This window comes from Branchiostoma belcheri, unplaced genomic scaffold (assembly GCF_001625305.1).
Source record: "Branchiostoma belcheri isolate BF01 breed outbred unplaced genomic scaffold, Haploidv18h27 scaffold115, whole genome shotgun sequence".
Lineage (NCBI taxonomy): Eukaryota > Metazoa > Chordata > Leptocardii > Amphioxiformes > Branchiostomatidae > Branchiostoma > Branchiostoma belcheri.
In genome coordinates, this window is record NW_017802547.1 from 968,913 (window position 1) to 987,989 (window position 19,077).

Genomic DNA, 19,077 nt, shown 5'->3' on the forward strand with positions numbered 1-19,077 from the left:
TAATTCAACCAGGCCGGCTATGTTGTCTATATGCAATCAGAAAATAGCACATAAAAGCTCCCAAAGACCCAGAAGACCCCCAAAAGTCCCAGTTTCTGGCATGCTATGGAGGCTAGTCCGTGGCGGCGGGTCGATGCTGCTGAATTATCGGGCGTGAAATGCGGACATGCCCGGCGGAACGGACCGGATCGATCCTATGCCATCCTGCTCTCCAAGCAGAAGTTTGGGTTTTGGTTTCTTTTTGGCGTGTTTTATGCTTTTTTATCGGTTTTTTTTTTTGTACTGGGGGTTGGGTAAAAAGAAAATCCAGAGCAAAAAAGAACCCCCGATAAAAAAGCCTTAAAACACGCCAAAAATAAGCCTAAACCCAAACTTCTGCTTGTGTGTTTGTTCATTTTACACACGTATATAGATTTGTACACAATTTGTTTCTGACGGCTGGTGAATATCTGTGTTACGGCTGCGGCATTATTCATGAAGCGCCTGTCATCAGCTCTGCGATATTTGATGCATTACAAAAGATATAGATGTGTGCTGATTCCGTCAACAGAATAACAAACTCTCTATCGTATCCAGAACCGCCTCTACTTAGTTTTGAAGTGTCTGAATGGGTTAGGGTTAGGGTCAGACATGGTTCTGGATAATCCATGTTTATCCAGAACCATGCCTGTGGCAAATCTACAATCTTAGATACGTGGAGACAATCCAAAACCGTGCCTGGGGTAACTTCACGTTCCATATTGTATCCAGAACCGTGCCTATCTAGTTCTATGTCTGAATGGGTTAGGGTTAGGATCAGGCACGGTTCTGGATCGTATCCAAGAAGCACCTTGCCGGCCCTGAGACGCGGTTCTGGATGTGTGTGGACTATCCAAAACCGTACGCGGGGTTTCAGGTGCGCCAGGTGTGTTTACCTGTACGTTTCCGTTCCAGGTGTTGGCGCCCAGGTGGGGCTGGACGTCCCGTCCTTAGTCCGCGCGGTGCGGGGAGAGCCGGTAGAACTTAGCGCTGCCTTCTCAGCTCACAGCCCCAAGTGTGGTTACCTGTGCGTTTACCTGTTACCTGTGCTTACCTGTACGTTTCCGTTCCAGGTGTTGGCGCCCAGGTGGGGTTGGACGTCCCGTCTTTAGTCCGCGCGGTGCGGGGAGAGCCGGTAGAACTTAGCGCCGCCTTCTCCAACTCACAGCGTCAGGTGTTGACAGCACCTTCAGGTGGCCAGGTGTGCTTACCTGTGCGTTTCCCTTCCAGGTGTTGGTGCCCAGGTGGGGTTGGACGTCCCGTCCTTAGTCCGCGCTGTGCGGGGGGAGCCGGTAGAACTTAGCGCCGCCTTCTCCGATTCTCAGCACCAGGTGTGGTTACCTGTTGCGTTTACCTGTTACTTGTACTTACCTGTACGTTTCAGTTCCAGGTGTTGGCGCCCAGGTGGGCCTAGATGTCCCATCCCTTGTGCGTGCGGTTGTAGGTGCACCAGGTGTGCTTACCTGTGCGTTTCCGTTCCAGGTGTTGGCGCCCAGGTGGGTCTAGACGTCCCGTCTTTAGTCCGCGCTGTGCGGGGAGAGCCGGTAGAGTTGAGCGCGGCCTTCTCCAGCAGCCAGCCTGTCATCTCCATCATCTGGAGCAAGATTGAGGGAGGAGTCGGCGGCAAGAAGGAGACAATCTTCATGTTCACACCGCAGTCTCAGTACTCCTACGCAAGGTATTAACGGTTTGTCCCTCAGTCACAGTATTCCTACGCCAGGTATTAACGGTTTGTCCCCATCTTCATGTTCACACCGCAGTCTCAGTACTCCTACGCAAGGTATTAACGGTTTGTCCCCATATGCACGCAAAATCCCCAGTCAGGTATTAACGGTTTGTCCCCATCTTCATGTACACCCCTAGTCAGGTATTAACGGTTTGTCCCCATCTTCATGTACACACCACAGTCACAGTACTCCTACGCAAGGTATTAACGGTTTGTCCCGCAGTCACAGTACCCCTACGCAAGGTATTAACGGTTTGTCCCGCAGTCACAGTACCCCTACGCCAGGTATTAACGGTTTGTCCCCATATGCACGCAAAATCCCCAGTCAGGTATTAACGGTTTGTCCCCATCTTCATGTACACCCCTAGTCAGGTATTAACGGTTTGTCCCCTTCTTCATGTACACACCATAGTCAGGAATTAACGGTTTGTCCCTATGTTCATGTGTTTGACTGTCGCCACGGTAACGGGTGCTGTAGGAGACACCCTGTGGTGTCGGGTTATATTATGTAGCAAGTGGCAGGACAGAGTAGGAGGGGCTGGTCACCATATGAAGGAATGTGTTTGAGTAAGGATTAACAGAGCAGTAGTTTGTTAAGCTAGATCAAGTGAATCACTGTGTAATTAATTTATTTGTAAGTTTTACTGATAACTGTTTTTCTTATACCATTTTAAACAGGTATAAGAATCGTGTGACTATGGAGGACCAGGCCACGCTAAAGATCAGCTACACGGAGCCGGAAGACGAGGGACTGTACACCGTAGCGGTGGTGTTGGACGTAGCCGGACAGGAGGAGAAATTTGTTCGCCTGGAGATTCTGGGTCAGTAGCCTTCTTCTGCTTTTGTATGTAAGACCGTTGCATCGGTATTAGAGGCGTCCTGACTTAGAAGCGTCCTGACTCAGCCATTATGTTTCTATGGGCCGGTGGAAGGGCTGCTAGAAACGCGATGTAGTCGGGCTAGTGAGATGTAAAGTGCATTTTCCAATGGCACAAGATTGGTGGCATGTCAGGACTCGAACCCGGGACCTCTTGGTTTCCAGTTGTGCACTCTGCCAGACGAGCCATTATGTTTCTATCGGCCAGTGGAAAGGCTGCTAGAAGCGCGATGTAGTCAGGCTAGATACGACTAGCCTCCATCAGACCTTTCTACCGGAATACGGATCGTAGAATTCGGCAAAAAAGAGGGTAAAATTGGCCAATGCCAATGGAGGTAGTTTCTCTCTCTCCGTTCTTCCTTTCTTTCTCTCACTGCGCGGTCAGTCAAACCTACAAGGCGGCCAAACTCCCCTGGCAAATTCTCCTATATCATAGCCAGCGTAGTTAGTCTGGTAGAGACTCGGATACGACCATAACAGCAGCTCAATTATGTGTTAAACACCGACCGGGCGCAGTTTGGCGCGTCTGTGGCGGCAGTAAATTTTGCCTCACGACACGGCATCCAACTCTTCACATACTTTCAATTACTTTTTTTTTATTCATCAAAACATCAAAACATAACAAGGACAGTGTGACGCTGCACTCAAGTTTATAACTTATATTAACAGCGCCACACAACAAAAAAGGTACAATTAACATTTAAATACACAAAGGTGGCATATCTGTGCTAATGATAACAAAGTTATTTGAAAAATAAGATTACGTGTTAACCTCCTATATCTCATTGGCGGAAACACATCCGCCAACGAGAGCTAGAAGGAGAATTCAGGCCCATTAACTTCAATTTCACTTTCAATTACTTACACCGGAACAAAGAAGGGAAAGGTGAAATATCCTCCGCTATTTTCAACCATCTGTTCCTCTGACTCTGCCAAATCGATAGCTGGAGAGATTCACACAAAAGAATCAATTCGAGCCTGGGGTAAAAATGGACCAAGGTTGGCGGGCGATCCACCAGACAGGTACTAAAACCAGCCAAGTGAGAACACCAGGGTTATTAAAGTCTGGAAGGGGAGGGGCGTGTATGGGGGGATCCCGATTCCTGCAGTAAAAATGGACCAAGGCTGGCGGGACATCCACCAGACAGGCAGTAAAACCAGCCAAGTGAGAACACCAGGGTTATTAAAGTCTGGAAGGGGAGGGGCGTGTATGGGGGGATCCCGATTCCTGCAGTAAAAATGGATCAAGGCTGGCGGGCGATCCACCAGACAGGCAATAAAACCAGCCAAGTGAGAACAGCAGGGTTATTAAAGTCTGGAAAGGGAAGGGTGTGTATGGGGGGATCCCGAATCCTGCAGTAAAAATGGCCCAAAGCTGGTGGGCGATCGGTCTGACGGCCAGAACCGTGCCTGTAAAAATATACGTTCATGGATACATTGGGGAAAGTTGGGGACATAATGTTATTTGTTAAGTCTAGGGCAACTCTGGAGAAATATGTTTCTTTTCCAACCAGACCCACAAGAAGTGCCAGAACTCATATGTTAACCCCTTTTAGAGCCAAAACATCATCGTTCAGTCACACATACATCCCCAGGCTAGTCACTATTTGGAATAAGTTAGGCTCTGACCTCCGCGGTTCTGGTGAGCGAGCAGCTCATCAGTCGGATATTACATCATTTAAACACAAACTCCTCAAGGCCACCTACAACAGATTTAACACACATTACAGTCTTGACCTGCCATGTACTTGGACCACTTCTTGTGGGTGTAGTTCTTGCATTGCCTCTAGACCCTACTAAGTTCCTATATCAACATGATGTATTCCCACCTATTATTAGGTAAAATTGTTTAATGCTTAACATATCATATTGTTATATTTATTGCTTATTTCTACATATTGCTGCAATTGATTATGTATTTGACTGTGTAATGTTGTTGTTGTTCATGTGTGTTTACACATTCATTGTTTTTTGTAAGGGAGGGCAACTTGTAAAGGTGCGTAAGCACCTGTTTTGCCCTCCCTTTCAATTTGTGAAAAATTCAAATAAACAAATAAACAAATAAACATTGAGATTATCCAGAACCGTACCTAATCCGAACCTTATTCCAGCCCAAATACACTTGGACTATCCTGAACCGTGCTTGAACTTGGTTCTGGATAAAGCACGGAAGGAGGCCCAATCAGCCCCTGACAGTGATACATTGTATAACACAATCGGCAACAAAGTAACTGCTTGGAGATTATTCATCACCCGTACCTAACCGCGCGCACACGGTCATGTGTATTACCCTGTCCTTGGTGCTGAAAGATCGGTGGTAGTGATGTTGTAATTTCCCTGTTTAGATCCATGATCAGGCAAGGTTCTGGATAGCCCACGCGTATCCAGAACCGTGCCTGGGGGCAAATCTACGTTCTCGGATACGCGAAGGCTATCCAGAACCGTGCCTGATCCTAACCCTAACCCATTCAGGCACAGAACTAGACACGCACGGTTCTGGATACAATAGAGAATATCCAGAACCGTGCCTGATCCTAACCCTAACCCATTCAGGCATGGAACTAGAATTAGGTAAGGTTCTGCATACAATAGAGACTATCCAGAACCGTGCCTGATCCTAACACTAACCCATTCAAGCATGGAACTAGAATTAGGTAAGGTTCTGCATACAATAGAGGGTGTCCTTGGAACTCCGTGTGGAGATCAATATTGACCACTGGTGTGACGCCCCCCTCCCCACACCAATATACACCCCCAGTGGGAGGTTCTGCCTGTATAAACATTGATTTCCCGGCCTGAAGGATCGCTTAAACATTTATCAATACGCTTTAATGATTTATTTGACGTCGCGGCTGAAACCATCCAGCCGCTGGGGAGGAAATGTGTCAATATTTTGACGTTTCATCTTCGGTTTTGGATACGAGTGGATACACTATTAATTTATTTTGATTTTCCTCGGTTTTGTTTTCTTTAGCCAGGGTAGCTCGCTATGTGGTTAATAAACACTGCTTTGCATAGGGGCTTTAGTTGCAAAACATACAAATAATACAAGAAAGAGAACAATATGGGAAAACGTAAAGAAAGTACTTAAAGGGCAAAAAAAACACTATTCTAGATAAAGCCTGGTTCTGGATACAATACCGTCTGTTAACCACATATATATTGATATATATTAATATAAGTATAAATGAGTATATATAAGTATATATACTCATTTATAAATATATATTTGTGACAATAGTAAAGTCGCGTCACAGAAGTATTCTTAGAGCTAGAAATAATTTTAAACGCTCGACTGAACCGCGAGGAATTAAACTGTGTTCACGCGTGTGTGTGTACGATAAGGCCATGTGGTGGAGTTATAAATGTGTCAACTCCAGCTAACTACTGCCATTTATTCCATTTGTTCTTGCACAAACTGTTATCTAGATTCCAGGCTGGTATGATGAGGGCCTGCAAGGGGAGGGGGGGGTCCCGACAACGCTCTACGCTGAATTCGGAAACCTCTCGATTACTTTCTAGCCTATTTCTAGGCAGATATAAGTGAGAATGAAGTCAGCAGTACTAGTGTGTGCGGTTAGACGGTTTGTATCAGGATTAATTATCCATAAGTGCTCATCAGAGAACGTGGCACAAACACGCTAACGAACAAACACACTAAACTAAAGAAGACATAACCTTCCAGCATAGTCCTAGGCAGAGATAAGTGAAAATGAAGTCAGCAGTACTAGTGCGTGCGGTTAGACGGTTTGTATCAGGATTAATTATCCACCAGTGCACATGAGAAGGCGGCACAAACACGCTAACGAACAAACACACAAAACTTAAGAAAACATACCCTTCCAGCCTATTTCTAGGCAGAGATAAGTGAAAATGAAGTCAGCAGTACTAGTGTATGCGGTTAGACGGTTTGTATCAGGATTAATTATCCGTAAGTGCTGGGAGTGAAACTGATCCAGCTGTTGTTTACAAACAAACAAACAAACAAACAAACAAACAAGCAAGCAAACAAACCACGCTACCAGCAGTACATGGCCCTGTGCGCGGTTAGACGGTTTGTATCAGGATTAATTATCTGTAAGTGCTGGGAGTAAAACGGCTCCAGCTGCGCCACTGCCGAGTCTGGCATAGAGGCATGAATCAACCCGTCTGGGCGGGTCCTCATCAGCTCTAGTACTCAGCAATGCGTATGTGAATAAAATAAATACCCCCCCCCCCGTCTTCTTGCTACTACAGCAACACCATTAGCATGGTTGCATATGGCGGTGCCCATCTCCGTTTCTGTAGCCCTTGGGTCACACAATTGTGTCACTACACAACTACACGGCTAGTCCACTGGTGGTGGTGTGTGTTTTAACTCCCATGCTGAGTCTTCATCAACTATAGTACTCAGAAATACCGTAAATGTATTTATTTTCACTGTCTGAGCGGATCCTCAACAGCTATAGTACTTATATAAATGCTGTACATTCACATATTTTCACTGTCTGGGCGGGCCTTCATCAACTCTAGTACTCAGAAATACCGTAAATTTAACTATTTTCACCGTCTGTGGTGTGTGTTTAACTCCCGTACGCTTTTCCAAAATACCATATTGAAAGTCTTTGGTATGACTCGGCCGGGGATCAAATTCACGACCTACCGAATGCAAGGCGAGCACTCTACACACACTTGGCCATTGCACGGGTCGACGTAATTAACCACTAAGTATATTGTTAATTTTTGTTAGATCCTCAGACAATCCGTATGTGAATAAGATGAATAAATAAATACAAAAACCTCCCCGTCTTCTCGCTACTACAGCAGGAGAAATCGAATGCACAATTTCACGCGACAGTAGCAGCACGAATTTCCGGGGGAAGTTACTGGAGTTTAACGGGTTCCTCCCGAAAAACCATCATCCGGAGCTGAAAGAAAATCAATTTCTGTAGGAAATTGTTCTTCCTGCGATGGGTGCGTCTCCCGTGTTTAGAACCAGGGCCGGTTGTTTGATTACTGCTCAATGAGCCAAGCCTCCACCAGGCCTTTCTACGGGAATACGGATCGTAGAATTCGGCAAAAAAGAGAGTAAAATTGGCCAAGGGAGTCCGGCCGCGGGGAGGTAGTTTTTTTCCCTCCGAAGCGGCCAGTCAAACCTACAAGGCGGCCAAACTCCCCTGGCAAATATTCTCCTATACATAGCCAGTGTAGTTAGTCTGGTAGAGACTACAATGAGCCAAACGCAGGCTTGGTGTTTGGTGTATGATTCCGGTCCCGTCGGCAATCATCGCTAATTCCCGGCAGTCTCCGTCAATCATCGCTAATTCCCGGCAGTCTCCGGGGAAATCAGCCGATGGCAGCCACAGAAGCGTGACGTCACTTTTTACCGGGCTATTTCGGTCCTCTATATATACTAGTAAACTGTTGAAAGGTTTCCTCTATCCCATTTTGGCGAGCTAGATAAAGTTTCTGTGTCAGTTTCGGCGTACTAATTCATCTATAGTATACCAGTGTGAGAGGTGGATGTCCTTTGCTTACAGTGAGCTACGGGTTAAAAGAGTGATTTTGTGTGAGTGATTTTGTGTGAGTGATTTTGTGTGAGTGATTTTGTGTGTGAGTGAGAGAGTGAGTGAGTGAGTGAGTGAGTGAGTGTGTGTGTGAGTGAGTGAGTGAGTGAGTGAGTGAGAGTGAGTGAGTGAGTGTGAGTGTGTGAGTGAGTGAGTGAGTGAGTGAAGGAGTGAATGAGTGAGTGAGTGAGTGAGTGAGTGAGAGTGAGTGAGAGTGAGTGTGAGTGAATGAGTGAGAGTGAGTGTGTGAGTGAGAGTGAGTGAGTGAGTGAGAGAACACTACCGTAATTGTTTGTTTATTTGTTTGTTGTTGTTTACTCCAGAGCCGCCGAGAGTGGTTGTAGGCCCGGAGGACCCGTACGTGGTGAAGTTTAACACAACCGTCACCCTTTCCTGTTCCGTCTCCGGCGCCAAACCGAACATCACCTCCCTGCACTGGCGGAAAAACGGCATGTCGGTCAACACCCTCACGGCCAGCACAGCGCCGGGGTACCGCAAGTAAGCAGCATGGTTCTGGATAGTCTCGCAGAACCAGTCTCCCAGATAGTCCACGCGTATCCAGAACGGTACCTGGGGCAAATCGAAGTTCTTGGATACGCGGAGACAATCCTGAACCTTGCCTCATCCTAACCCTAACCCATTCAGGCATAGAACTAGATACGTGTGTATATCAAGAACTGTGCCTGACCATGGTTTAAAGCACAAAGCACGGTTCTGGATACGCCTGGACTATCTAGAACCTTACCTGACCACGATTCTGGATACATAATATTACAGGAGCCAATTCCTGAAAGAGGCCTAGAAATGTGATTTCGTTCAACCCATCTTACAGAAAAGGTTTGACTTGATATTTTGGTAGAGGAGGTCCTTCTGCATCACAAACAATGATTTTTTTGGTCAAATTGTGGTATCACGCTCCCGCTAGCGCTAATTAAAGATGTAATGTTAATGGGCCTTATGCATATTATTATGGGGGAGAAGCCAACATCTAAACATCAATATTTTTTCCTGAAATTTGGTACACTGGCATAAAGTACGATTCAGGATACATAAAGTACGATTCTGTACCTAACAGTTGTCGCCCCGCCACAGATACCAGGGTGGAAGTGGCTCGGACCCGAACCTGCGCATACGGAATGCCGGGAAGGATGACGCAGGCATGTACACGTGCGTGGCCGATCACGAGGCTCGGCAGGGCAGGGCTAGTCTCAAGTTAGAGGTGCTCTGTGAGTAAATATTTGTTTGTTTGCTAATTATGATGAGTGAAGGGAGGGAAAGTCTCAAGTTAGAGGTGCTCTGTAAGTAGATATTTGTTTGTTTAGAGTTAAAACTTTAGATCCAACACACATTTTTTTCGACCAGTCACTCTGGTCTTCCTCAGTAGACTGACCCAGTGGGGATTGTCGCGTGGCTTCTTTGAAGTGTGACGTGACAATGGGTCAAAGGTATCTGGTAGACGATGTCGGCCCCCAACTTAATACAAATTTACTAGTATTTTAGTATTCCACTGTCTCTTTTACCTTTTATTGAACAAAGTAGTGAAAGAAATTCCTCAATCCCTTGATGTGAAATTTCCCCACCCAGATCCGCCGTCTATTATCCACATCTCCGGTTCGCTCACCATGGCGTCAGGAGACTCTGTCAAGCTGTACTGTCGGGCAGACGGCTACCCTAAACCGGTCATCAGGTACGTATAAGAAAAAATAAGTAAAAGAAGGGAAATAGTTAGCCAGGAGAGTCAGTGCTGGCAACAAACAAACAAACAAACAAGAGATCACTTTTGTTTAAAGTTAAAACTTTTGGTCCAACACAAAAAATTCTCTCACCTAGAGCTTTCGACCAGTCACTCTGGTCTTCCTCAGTAGACCAGATACCTTTGACCCAGTGTTGACGTCACACTTCAAAGAAGCCACGTGACAAGCCTCACTGGGTCAGTCTACTGAGGAAGACCAGAGTGACTGATGGAAAGCTCTAGGTGAGAGAACTTGTGTTGGACCAAAACTTTAAACATGTAACTACCAACACAGATGAACTTTCATGATAGTAAAAGAGATGACTTTCCCTTTTCTTCAGGTGGCTAAAAGAGGGCCTGCTGCTGCCGACTGACCTTCAAACGTCCACGGGAGAGGTCAGTATGATGACCTTGTCCAACCTCAACATCAACGACAGCGGCCAGTACGCATGCTCCGCCAGTAATGACGTCGGCAGCGCAGACGCAAAGACGCTTCGGCTGACCGTGCAAGGTGAGGGTCACGTGACAGGTCTTCTTCTCTAACACTGACCTCTGACCTGGTCAATGACCTGAACCAGACCGTTTCTCACCATGGTAACTGGTGTTGGGTTACATCATGTTGCAGTTTTATAGCAGGAGGGATTTAGACTCCTGTCACCATATATGTGAATGTGTTGGAGTAATTATTAACAGAGCAGACCATATGGGAAGGTAAACATTATGCACTTGCTTTGTAAATGTTCCCTTTCTAGTTCTTCTTCTTCTTTTTGGTTATCCCCAAATAACCCCGCGAGGGGTGCTATTGGTGGGAGGGGGATGGCAGGCTAAGGCGGGCAGGCCGACTCAACATTGGGAGCCATAATAACTACCAGGCCGGGTAAGGAGTTCCACTGTGGGATGGTACGGGGAAAAAAGAGAATCTGTAGGTGTCTGTGCGTTAGCCTATGTAACCCAAGCTCCGGGGGGCTCCCTACATAGGCCGGCTGGATGTTGGGCGGCCGGCAAAAGCGATTTAATCAGGCTATCTGTGCGTGTGTTTATCGGTAGGGGAATTTGAGTGACTCCCTGGGCTATCTTGTTCCCCCTTCTAGACATGGTAGCCCGGCAAAGCACTGGGAAGAAAGGCAGCTCCACGCGTACGGCCATCATCGCTGGTGCCGTTGCGGGGGGTCTGTGGCTGCTCCTCTGTTTAGTCTTGTTGGGCATCTGGTTGCGGCGCCGGAGGGAGAGGCGCAGAAAGCGCGCCCGGAGCCCGCCTTACTACTCCGTCGGTATGAAGGAGTTCGACTACTTCCCCAGGGGGAGGCAGTCCATTGACAAGGACAGCGGCGCCGTACGGTACCTGGCAGACTCGCACAGTGACATGGGTAGGTTTGTAGCCTGTACCAGGCTTCGGGAGGCGGCTGGAAAGAGTAGAAATCGGCCAAATAGAGATTATGTTATCTCTCTATTTGGCCGATTTCTACTCCTTCCGGCAGCCTCCCGAAGCCTGGTAGAGGCTAGTAGGTTTGGGCCAGGAGCTTATACTAAGTTATAGGGAAAATTGGCTATAACGTTTGAGTACTTTCCAGAGGGAGGCAGCGCAGAATTCTACGATCCGAATTCCCGTAGAAAGGCCTGGTGGAGGCTAGGTACATTTTTTTTACAGTTGATTATCTGGCAAATGCAAATTAACATTACAATACATATACAAACACAGGAACAAAAACATTACAAAAAACCTCACATGGACACTTAAGTAAAGACCAGTGAGTTCTAAGACTTGTTGTACAGGCGTATTGCCTTGTGTAAGAAAGAGTTTTTCAGTCTTCTCGTTTTCCCGGCAGGCGTTGCGGCGACCGTCCCGCTAGCCGTGGAGTACAGCAACAAACGGGACAACAGGAAATCCGGGGACGGCGACTCAGGTCAGATGGCATGGAATCTCAATTATTGATTATATTGTCAATAAATATTGATCTTTGATTATTGATTTAAGGGATAATGACCCGCCCCGAGGTGAATATGGTGTGATAAAGCCTTGCCAGTTGCTATAACCACCGAATGAAGCCATCGAGTGAGCGCAGCAAACGAGGTGGCTTTATGAGGTGTTTATAGCAACTGACAAGTCTTTATCACACCATATTCACCGAGAAAGGGCGGGCCATTAACACTTAGTTGTTTGTTGATTATTGTTTATTGATCCCAGTGACGTGGCGAAGGTTTGTATGATGTTTGTAACGTTTATAGATTATCGATTGTTGTGTATTGATGATCGATTATTGCTTATCGATTGATTGTTTATTGATCCCAGTGACGTGGCGAAGATTCGCGAAGGTCCTGTACACTTACGTCCCTACTGATGAGGACGATGTTTGTTACGTTTATTGACGATTGATGATTGACTTTTGTTTATTGATGATCGATTACAGTTTATTGATTATTGTTTATTGATATTATTAGTGACGTGGCGAAGGTTCGCGAAGGTCCTGTACAGTTACGTGCCGACAGACGAAGACGAGTTGCGGCTACAGTCCGGGGACGTGGTGGAGGTTCTGAAAGGGGAGGGGGGCGGCTGGTGGTATGGCAAACTCAACGGCAAGGCCGGGCTCTTCCCTTCCAACTACGTGGAAATCATCAACCTCAACGGTAAATAATCATTAACCTGATTAATAAATCATTAACCTGGTTAATAAATCATTAACCTGGTTAATAAATCATTAACCCGAAGTAATGAGTTGCTCAGTTTCTTCTTCTTCCCAAGTCCAAACAAATGACCTGGACCAGACGTCTGTCACCATGGTAACTGGTGCTGTAGCAGACACCCGGTGGTGTTGTCTTACATTATGTAGCAAGTGGTAGGGCAGAGTTGGAGGGCTGGTCTATATATAGATATATATACATATATGTATATGAATGTATTTGCTTTGTAAATGAATGTATTTGATTTGTAATAAATTTCTAAGGTTTTTACGTGAATTTTCTTTGTTTTTTTTTTCTCTTGACAGAAACGCTCCGGCGAAAGGGCGCCAGTCCGCGGCCGAAGTCTCTCACACAGTCTCAGCTCGGTGTGGGCTGCAGAGGTGACGTCAGGGGTGACGTCAGCGACAACCAGAGTAACCTGAGCCGGGAGGTGCGCAGGGGCAGTCGGGAAGGCGAACTGCTCAGGGACGGGGGCAGGAGTTAACTTTCACAGCGCTAAGGACGGACGTAACTTTCACAAAGCTATGGACGGGCTCAGGACGTAACCCTCACAACTCTAAGGACGGGCGTAACTCTCACCAATCTACAAGCTAATAAGGAAGGGCATAGGATAAGGACGGCATCGGGACTTAACCCTCACAACGCTAAAGACGGCATCAGGACTTAACTTCATCAAGCTAAGGACTGGCTCAGCACGGGATAAGGACTTAACTCTCATTAAGCTGAGGACAGGCGAAGGACAATGTATCTGTCCTTGGTGCTGAACACCATCCAATCACAAGTTAACTCTCCCCAATCTACAAGCTAATAAGGACGGGCTTAGAACGGCATTAGGACTTAACCTTTGTGAAACTAAGAGCGGGATAACCACGCTAAGGACAGGCTTGTCTCTTCCCAATCTGGATGGGCTCGGGACTTAACCCTTTTGGAACTAAGGACGGGCTCCTCTCACAGCGCTAAGGACGGGCTTAGAACTTAACAATCACTACGCTCAAGGACAGACTAGGGACTTGAACTCTCCACAACCTTTTCAACATTATGGACGGGCTAATTTCCAATGCTAAGGGAGGGCGTAGGACTTCCTCTAAACGTGAGGGACGGACTATGGGCGTATCCCTTTGATGGAAAATGTTGTAAAAAGAAATATGCGGCCAAAGAACCGATTTTCCAGGCATTATATAAACAAGTCACATATTACATAGATTCATTCGTATTTTTAGGCTGTACCACACATATTTGATCCTTTTTCAAACATTATTAATTCATTTCATATTCAGATTCAACGTTTGACTCGTCCACCAAGTGTACATAAAATATTTCATTGCTAAGTTAGAAAAACAGATTGTAAAATTTCTGCTACATATATGTATGTAATAATACGACGCCAATATGACTCATGCAAGTCGATATTCTCTAAGGTCCATTTGCGGGATGAAATATAAGGCCACAGCAAGTTAATTTTATGGATGACATCCTCCGCAGATTCCAAATCTAATGCGAGCGGGCGAAATTTTTTTTTAAAGATACCGAAATAAGGCCACCGACTTAATTTTATGGATGACATCCGCGCGCGCATTGATTTTCGCCTGATCTCAAAAACAAAAGGCTCTGGCCTGGCTCTAGGCCTGGGTAGTCCATACATGGTTGTTGGCGATAATACGGAGCCGGTGGTAACTCTGAAGGACGGCACCCAGGCTGCCGAAGCTCCACGACTCAAGAACTAAGTCCGTACATACAGTGCCGATTCATAAAAAGCCAGCATGTGCCAGCATGTCGTATACATGTACGTCGCTATGTACTGCCGTATATTTATTATACCAGCTTTGTATCCTGTAGTTTAGTAGCATTTTTATTTTTGGCTGAAATTTTATTCGCCCGCGCGCACTAGTTTAAGGGTCTTCAGAGGATGTCATCCATAAAATTTACGTGCTGTGGCCTAATGTCAGAAAACTGCCGCCCGCAGCAGTTGGCGAGACTCGCTCTGTAAGATACACTCAGTAATGTACATACTTATTGGAAATCGACCGATTTCCGGGAACGGAGTAATAAATTCCGAGTGTTTATGATGCACGGCTGGTGCCTCCGTGCGTAATGGCATCGTCCATCATGCCAAATAAGGCAGCGTGTTCCGTGACGTCATGGAATCATTTTCCGGGAACGGAGTAATAAATACTGCGTGTTTATGATGCACGGCTGTTGCCTCCGTGCGTAATGGGATCGTCCATCATGCCAAATAAGGCAACGTGTTCCGTGACGTCATGGAATCATTTTCCGGGAACGGAGTAATAAATACTGCGTGTTTATGATGCACGGCTGGTGCCTCCGTCCGTAATGGGATCGTCCATCATGCCAAATAAGGCAGCGTGTTCCGTGACGTCATGGAATCATTTTCCGGGAACGGAGTAATAAATACTGCGTGTTTTATATATGATGCAGGGCTGGTGCCTCCCTGAGTATTGAATGGGATCGTCCATCATGCCAAATAAGGCAGCGTGTTCCGTGACGTCATGGAATCATTTTCCGGGAACGGAGTAATAAATACTGCGTGTTTATGGTCCATTATGCCAAATAAGGCAGCGTGTGCCATCTGCATACCGTGACGTCATGAAATCATGTTCCGGGAACGGCGTAATAAATCCGGCGTGTTTATGACGCGCACGGGCTGATGGGATAGTTTATCATACCAAATAAGGCCTTCTGTTCCAGCTGTATGCATTTGTCGTGACAGCTCCACCTAGCGTGCAGGGTTATATTGCACCGTCGAGTTATCCTCGTTTTAACCTACATACATACATCCTGTCGAAGGGAAAATTTCTATCTATTGATGTATAAACATTTATTTAATGTCTTTTTCTTATTTGTGAATAAAGATTGATCTTACTAAGGGACCGTTTTATTTGAATGTTTTTGTTGTTTTGTTGAAAATTTTCCTTGTTTTTTTCTTTTCCTTTCCTTAAGTGTTGTTCCTTAGATTTGCCCGTGTGTTTGTTTTCTATTCCTGTTTTTTTATGTGTGCATTTTTTCGCTGTTTTTTTCTCCTGGTAATCTCCAAGCAGATCCCTTTCGGTGCATGGCAAAAAGACATTATCAAATTGACCAGGCAGTATCCATTAGCCAGAGAAGGTCGCCGGCCACCGACGGGGTTGGTGGGGGTAGCGAAAAAAAAAACACGGTCATATATAAAAAGCTAACGATCATTCCCCCACAACCTCTGCTTGAAGAGTATCTCCTAGGACATCATGGGATATCTTCAGGTCAAAGGTCTTGAAACAACATGGACGGACGAACCACCAGCCTCGTAGGGACATGCGATTAGACAATCGTAAGTACTTCCAAACAAACCATTCACCCCATACGCTAAAAAGCAGTTACTGAAGCAACTGGATATGCTTTTGGAAACTGTCAGACGTTTCAGCTAGTATCCACTAGCTTTCGTCCGTGACTGAGAGACCAGAGGGAAAATACAGGTTTATATAATTAAAAGCACAAACTATTGATTGATATGCAAATAGGCCACACCACCACACTTTGGTCCATTTCAAAGAAATACTAGTAGTTTGATACCATGCTACATAGATGCTATGAAAATTCAATTTTACTGTTTAAGGTCTCATTCTTAGTCACTGCTGAAAGATACTCCCTAGATCCTTGGATTTTTCGTGAAATAATTGTCTACCTGAATGTCTAGGGCAGCAGGAAATTAATTATGTGGATGGCATCAAGGTGGGCCATTTCCAAAAATAGTTTGTTACCTTGGAAATACTACAAGGGAGTTGCCAAATGAACAAATATGCAACAATGTATCAAAATAGACAAGGAAATCCGAGAAAGGAAGACAGCAACATGACAACAGAGACTCATGACTTGTAGTGGGACTTAAGAATTTAATTGTGAAGAGCAGATATACAGTATTATAAAACATTTGTGTTTTTACAATTTCTACATATTCAATAGTAAATGACAATCAATGGCATAAAATACATTGAAATCTTTTAAGGATTTAAACCATTAACTGTTTAAATTCTAAATGCACAGTCTTGACCACTTTCTGCCTGAACACTAAATTATCATGAAAGTTCATCTGTGTTGGTAGTTATCCTACTGCAATAAATTAGTACATAAATAAGTACATTTAGAACGCTGAATTATCGTTGAAGTCCATCTGTGTAGGTAGTAATCATAGTACATTCTACAATAATTCTTTCCCATCATTTTACTCATTGCAACCCAGTCAGTGGCAACACTGCTTTTCAGTGGGGCCCTGCATCAAGTATACATAAACAGGTAAAACAGTCAAACACAAACAATAAAATTGAGATACAATAAATAATGATAATGACAGTCATAAATTAGAATCAGAACACTAAATTGACTGTGGCCTTCTGTATCTGTATCTGTATAGCTGGTATAACCGCCTTTCGGCGTAACACACCAGCTTCTGTATCTGTATAGCCGGTATAACCGCCTTTCGGCGTAACACACCAACTTCTGTATCTGTATACAGTAGCTGGTATAACCGCCTTTCGGTGTAACACACCAGCTTCTGTATCTGTATAGCCGGTATAACCGCCTTTCAGGGTAACACACCAGCTTCGCAGGCACGCGGCGCGGCGGCAGCTGGCTATATTACACCGATTGACTTGTTACACCTAACCCTTGAACTAAGCCTTCTGAGCCTAACATAGACACAGCACCTACAAGTATCGCAGCAAATACAAGTAGAGTTTATCTTGAGATATGTGAGCTTTCTCTACTGCAGAATAGTCACACTGGTCACATTTTCAGAGTTAACGTGAGTTCTCATGTGTATGGGTAAATTGAATTTGTAAGCTGTCCTGTATCCACACTCCCCACAAATGTAGGGTTTCTCACCCGTGTGCTTGGTGAGATGAAAGTCTAAATGAGACTTGTGTGCTGCAGAATAGTCACACTGGTCACACTTGTAGGGTTTTTCTCCTGTATGGATTCTCATATGTCTGGATAAGTGGCATTTTAAAGTTGCCCTGTACCCACACTCCCCACACATGTAGGGTTTCTCACCGGTGTGTGTTGCTAAATGTTGGTCCAAAGTGGATTTCTGTACTGCAGAATAGTCGCACTGGTCACACTTGTAGGGTTTTTCCCCTACATGTATTTTCATGTGTCTGGATAAGTGAGACTTGTGAGCTGTTCTGTACCCACACTCCCCACACATGTAGGGTTTCTTGCAAGAGCGTTTCTCAATAGTGAAGTTCTGTGCTGCAGAATAGTCAAACTGGTTGCACTGGTAGAGTTTTACTCTCATATGAGTTCTCATATGTCGGGATAGGTGGTACTTTCTAGCTGTCCTGTATCCACACTCCCCACATATGTACGGTTTCTGACCGGTGTGTTTTGTTGCCACATGCTGGTCCAAAGAGGGTTTGTGAGCTGCAGAATAGTCACACTGGTCACACTTGTAGGGTTTTTCTCCTGTATGTGTTCTCATATGTCGGGATAAGTGAGACTTGTTAGTTGTACTGTACCCACACTCTTTACACATGTAGGGTTTCTCACCAGTGTTTCTAACCATGGGCCTTCCCATATTGCCTTGAGGGTCCATGTCCATTGTCTCCTTCCCAGGGTATTTAGTACAGTTCATCTCCTTCCCAGGATGTTCAGTACAGTCCATCTCCTTCCCAGGATATTCAGTACAGTCCAGCTCCTTCCCAGGATATTCAGTACAGTCCAGCTCCTTCCCAGGGTGTCCAACACATGGGTCACAGCTGGAATCTTCCATTTCTGTTCTATGGGGGGGTGGGCATAGCCAAACAAGTATAATTTTACATGTTAATACATGCATATAATAGTTTATATTCCAAGTATTATTTTTGATGATGACCAATGCAGTTAAGCCCCGAGGACTAGAGAGATAAAGAATGAGCATGATCACGCAATTTTGCAGTCGACTTTCAAACACAAAAGACGAAATGGCAAAATGAATGGCAGACAACTAGAAAAGCCTTGAAGTTCGTATTCGGGGCTCAGTCGCTCAAAATGTATATAAAACTTCCTAGTGCAGATTTTTCCCCTTCACTCTAAAGCAACAAGCTGCCATAATGTTACACCAAAAGACTTGGTTTTAAACAAGACGAAAACGTCTTAGTTTAGATGTAAGGGCGGCCCGGGTTGCACGTATGTTTGGTTTCGCCCCCCTCCCCCTTCACATTTCGTTCCATGTTTACATACAGAAAAGGCGCAAAAATCACAATCTAACCCAGGTTTTTCTTTCACGAAAATGATCTCAAATTCTTTATTTTCGTTATCACGTACTTAGCTGTCCGTTTCTAAGCCTTACCTGCTTCCTATGATGGTTTTTCTCTTCACGTAAACCGGAACTCGGGCAGCTTTGCCTGGGCTTGTATTGCGTGAGGTCAAAGGTGATTGTGGTGTAGGTCAAAGGTTAGAATTCTCTCCTGATTATCCAGATAATGTATTTTACGTCTGTCAACACGTCTACATGCTAGCAATATCTATATGA

The 19,077-nt window shown here is 45.2% G+C and overlaps 2 protein-coding genes across 3 annotated transcripts; one reads left to right on the plus strand and one right to left on the minus strand.

The window, feature by feature from the left end:
• Positions 1 to 5,259: 5,259 nt before the first annotated feature.
• LOC109462311 (hemicentin-2-like) lies at positions 5,260 to 13,619 on the plus strand. The gene is made up of 9 exons (XM_019758841.1): positions 5,260 to 5,275; positions 8,491 to 8,665; positions 9,260 to 9,393; positions 9,752 to 9,854; positions 10,241 to 10,410; positions 10,991 to 11,266; positions 11,726 to 11,803; positions 12,339 to 12,524; positions 12,884 to 13,619. Exons 1-9 carry the CDS (start codon positions 5,260 to 5,262, stop codon positions 13,060 to 13,062), a joined length of 1,317 nt encoding a protein of 438 aa, XP_019614400.1. The 3' UTR covers positions 13,063 to 13,619.
• A 3,531-nt stretch (positions 13,620 to 17,150) lies between these two features.
• LOC109462342 (zinc finger protein 525-like) lies at positions 17,151 to 18,975 on the minus strand. Of its 2 annotated transcripts, none has more exons than XM_019758883.1 (2): positions 18,895 to 18,975; positions 17,151 to 18,343 (listed from the first exon to the last, which is right to left on the minus strand). In XM_019758883.1, the coding sequence occupies exon 2, from the start codon at positions 18,334 to 18,336 to the stop codon at positions 17,329 to 17,331; it is 1,008 nt and encodes a 335-aa protein (XP_019614442.1). In that variant the 5' UTR covers positions 18,337 to 18,343; positions 18,895 to 18,975; the 3' UTR covers positions 17,151 to 17,328. The 2 variants fall into 2 exon arrangements, with proteins under 2 accessions (XP_019614442.1, XP_019614443.1); XM_019758884.1 differs by having other exon boundaries at positions 17,151 to 18,338; positions 18,895 to 18,967.
• Between the last annotated feature and the right edge of the window lie 102 nt (positions 18,976 to 19,077).

Bases quoted from the DNA above. Each gene is read 5' to 3' on its own strand.
- LOC109462342 (XM_019758883.1), bottom strand. From the start codon at position 18,336: ATGGAAGATTCCAGCTGTGACCCATGTGTTGGACACCCTGGGAAGGAG.
- LOC109462311 (XM_019758841.1), top strand. The intron at 8,666-9,259 runs GTAAGCAGCATG...GCCCCGCCACAG, and splicing joins ACAGCGCCGGGGTACCGCAA to ATACCAGGGTGGAAGTGGCT. The intron at 11,804-12,338 runs GTCAGATGGCAT...TGATATTATTAG, and splicing joins ATCCGGGGACGGCGACTCAG to TGACGTGGCGAAGGTTCGCG.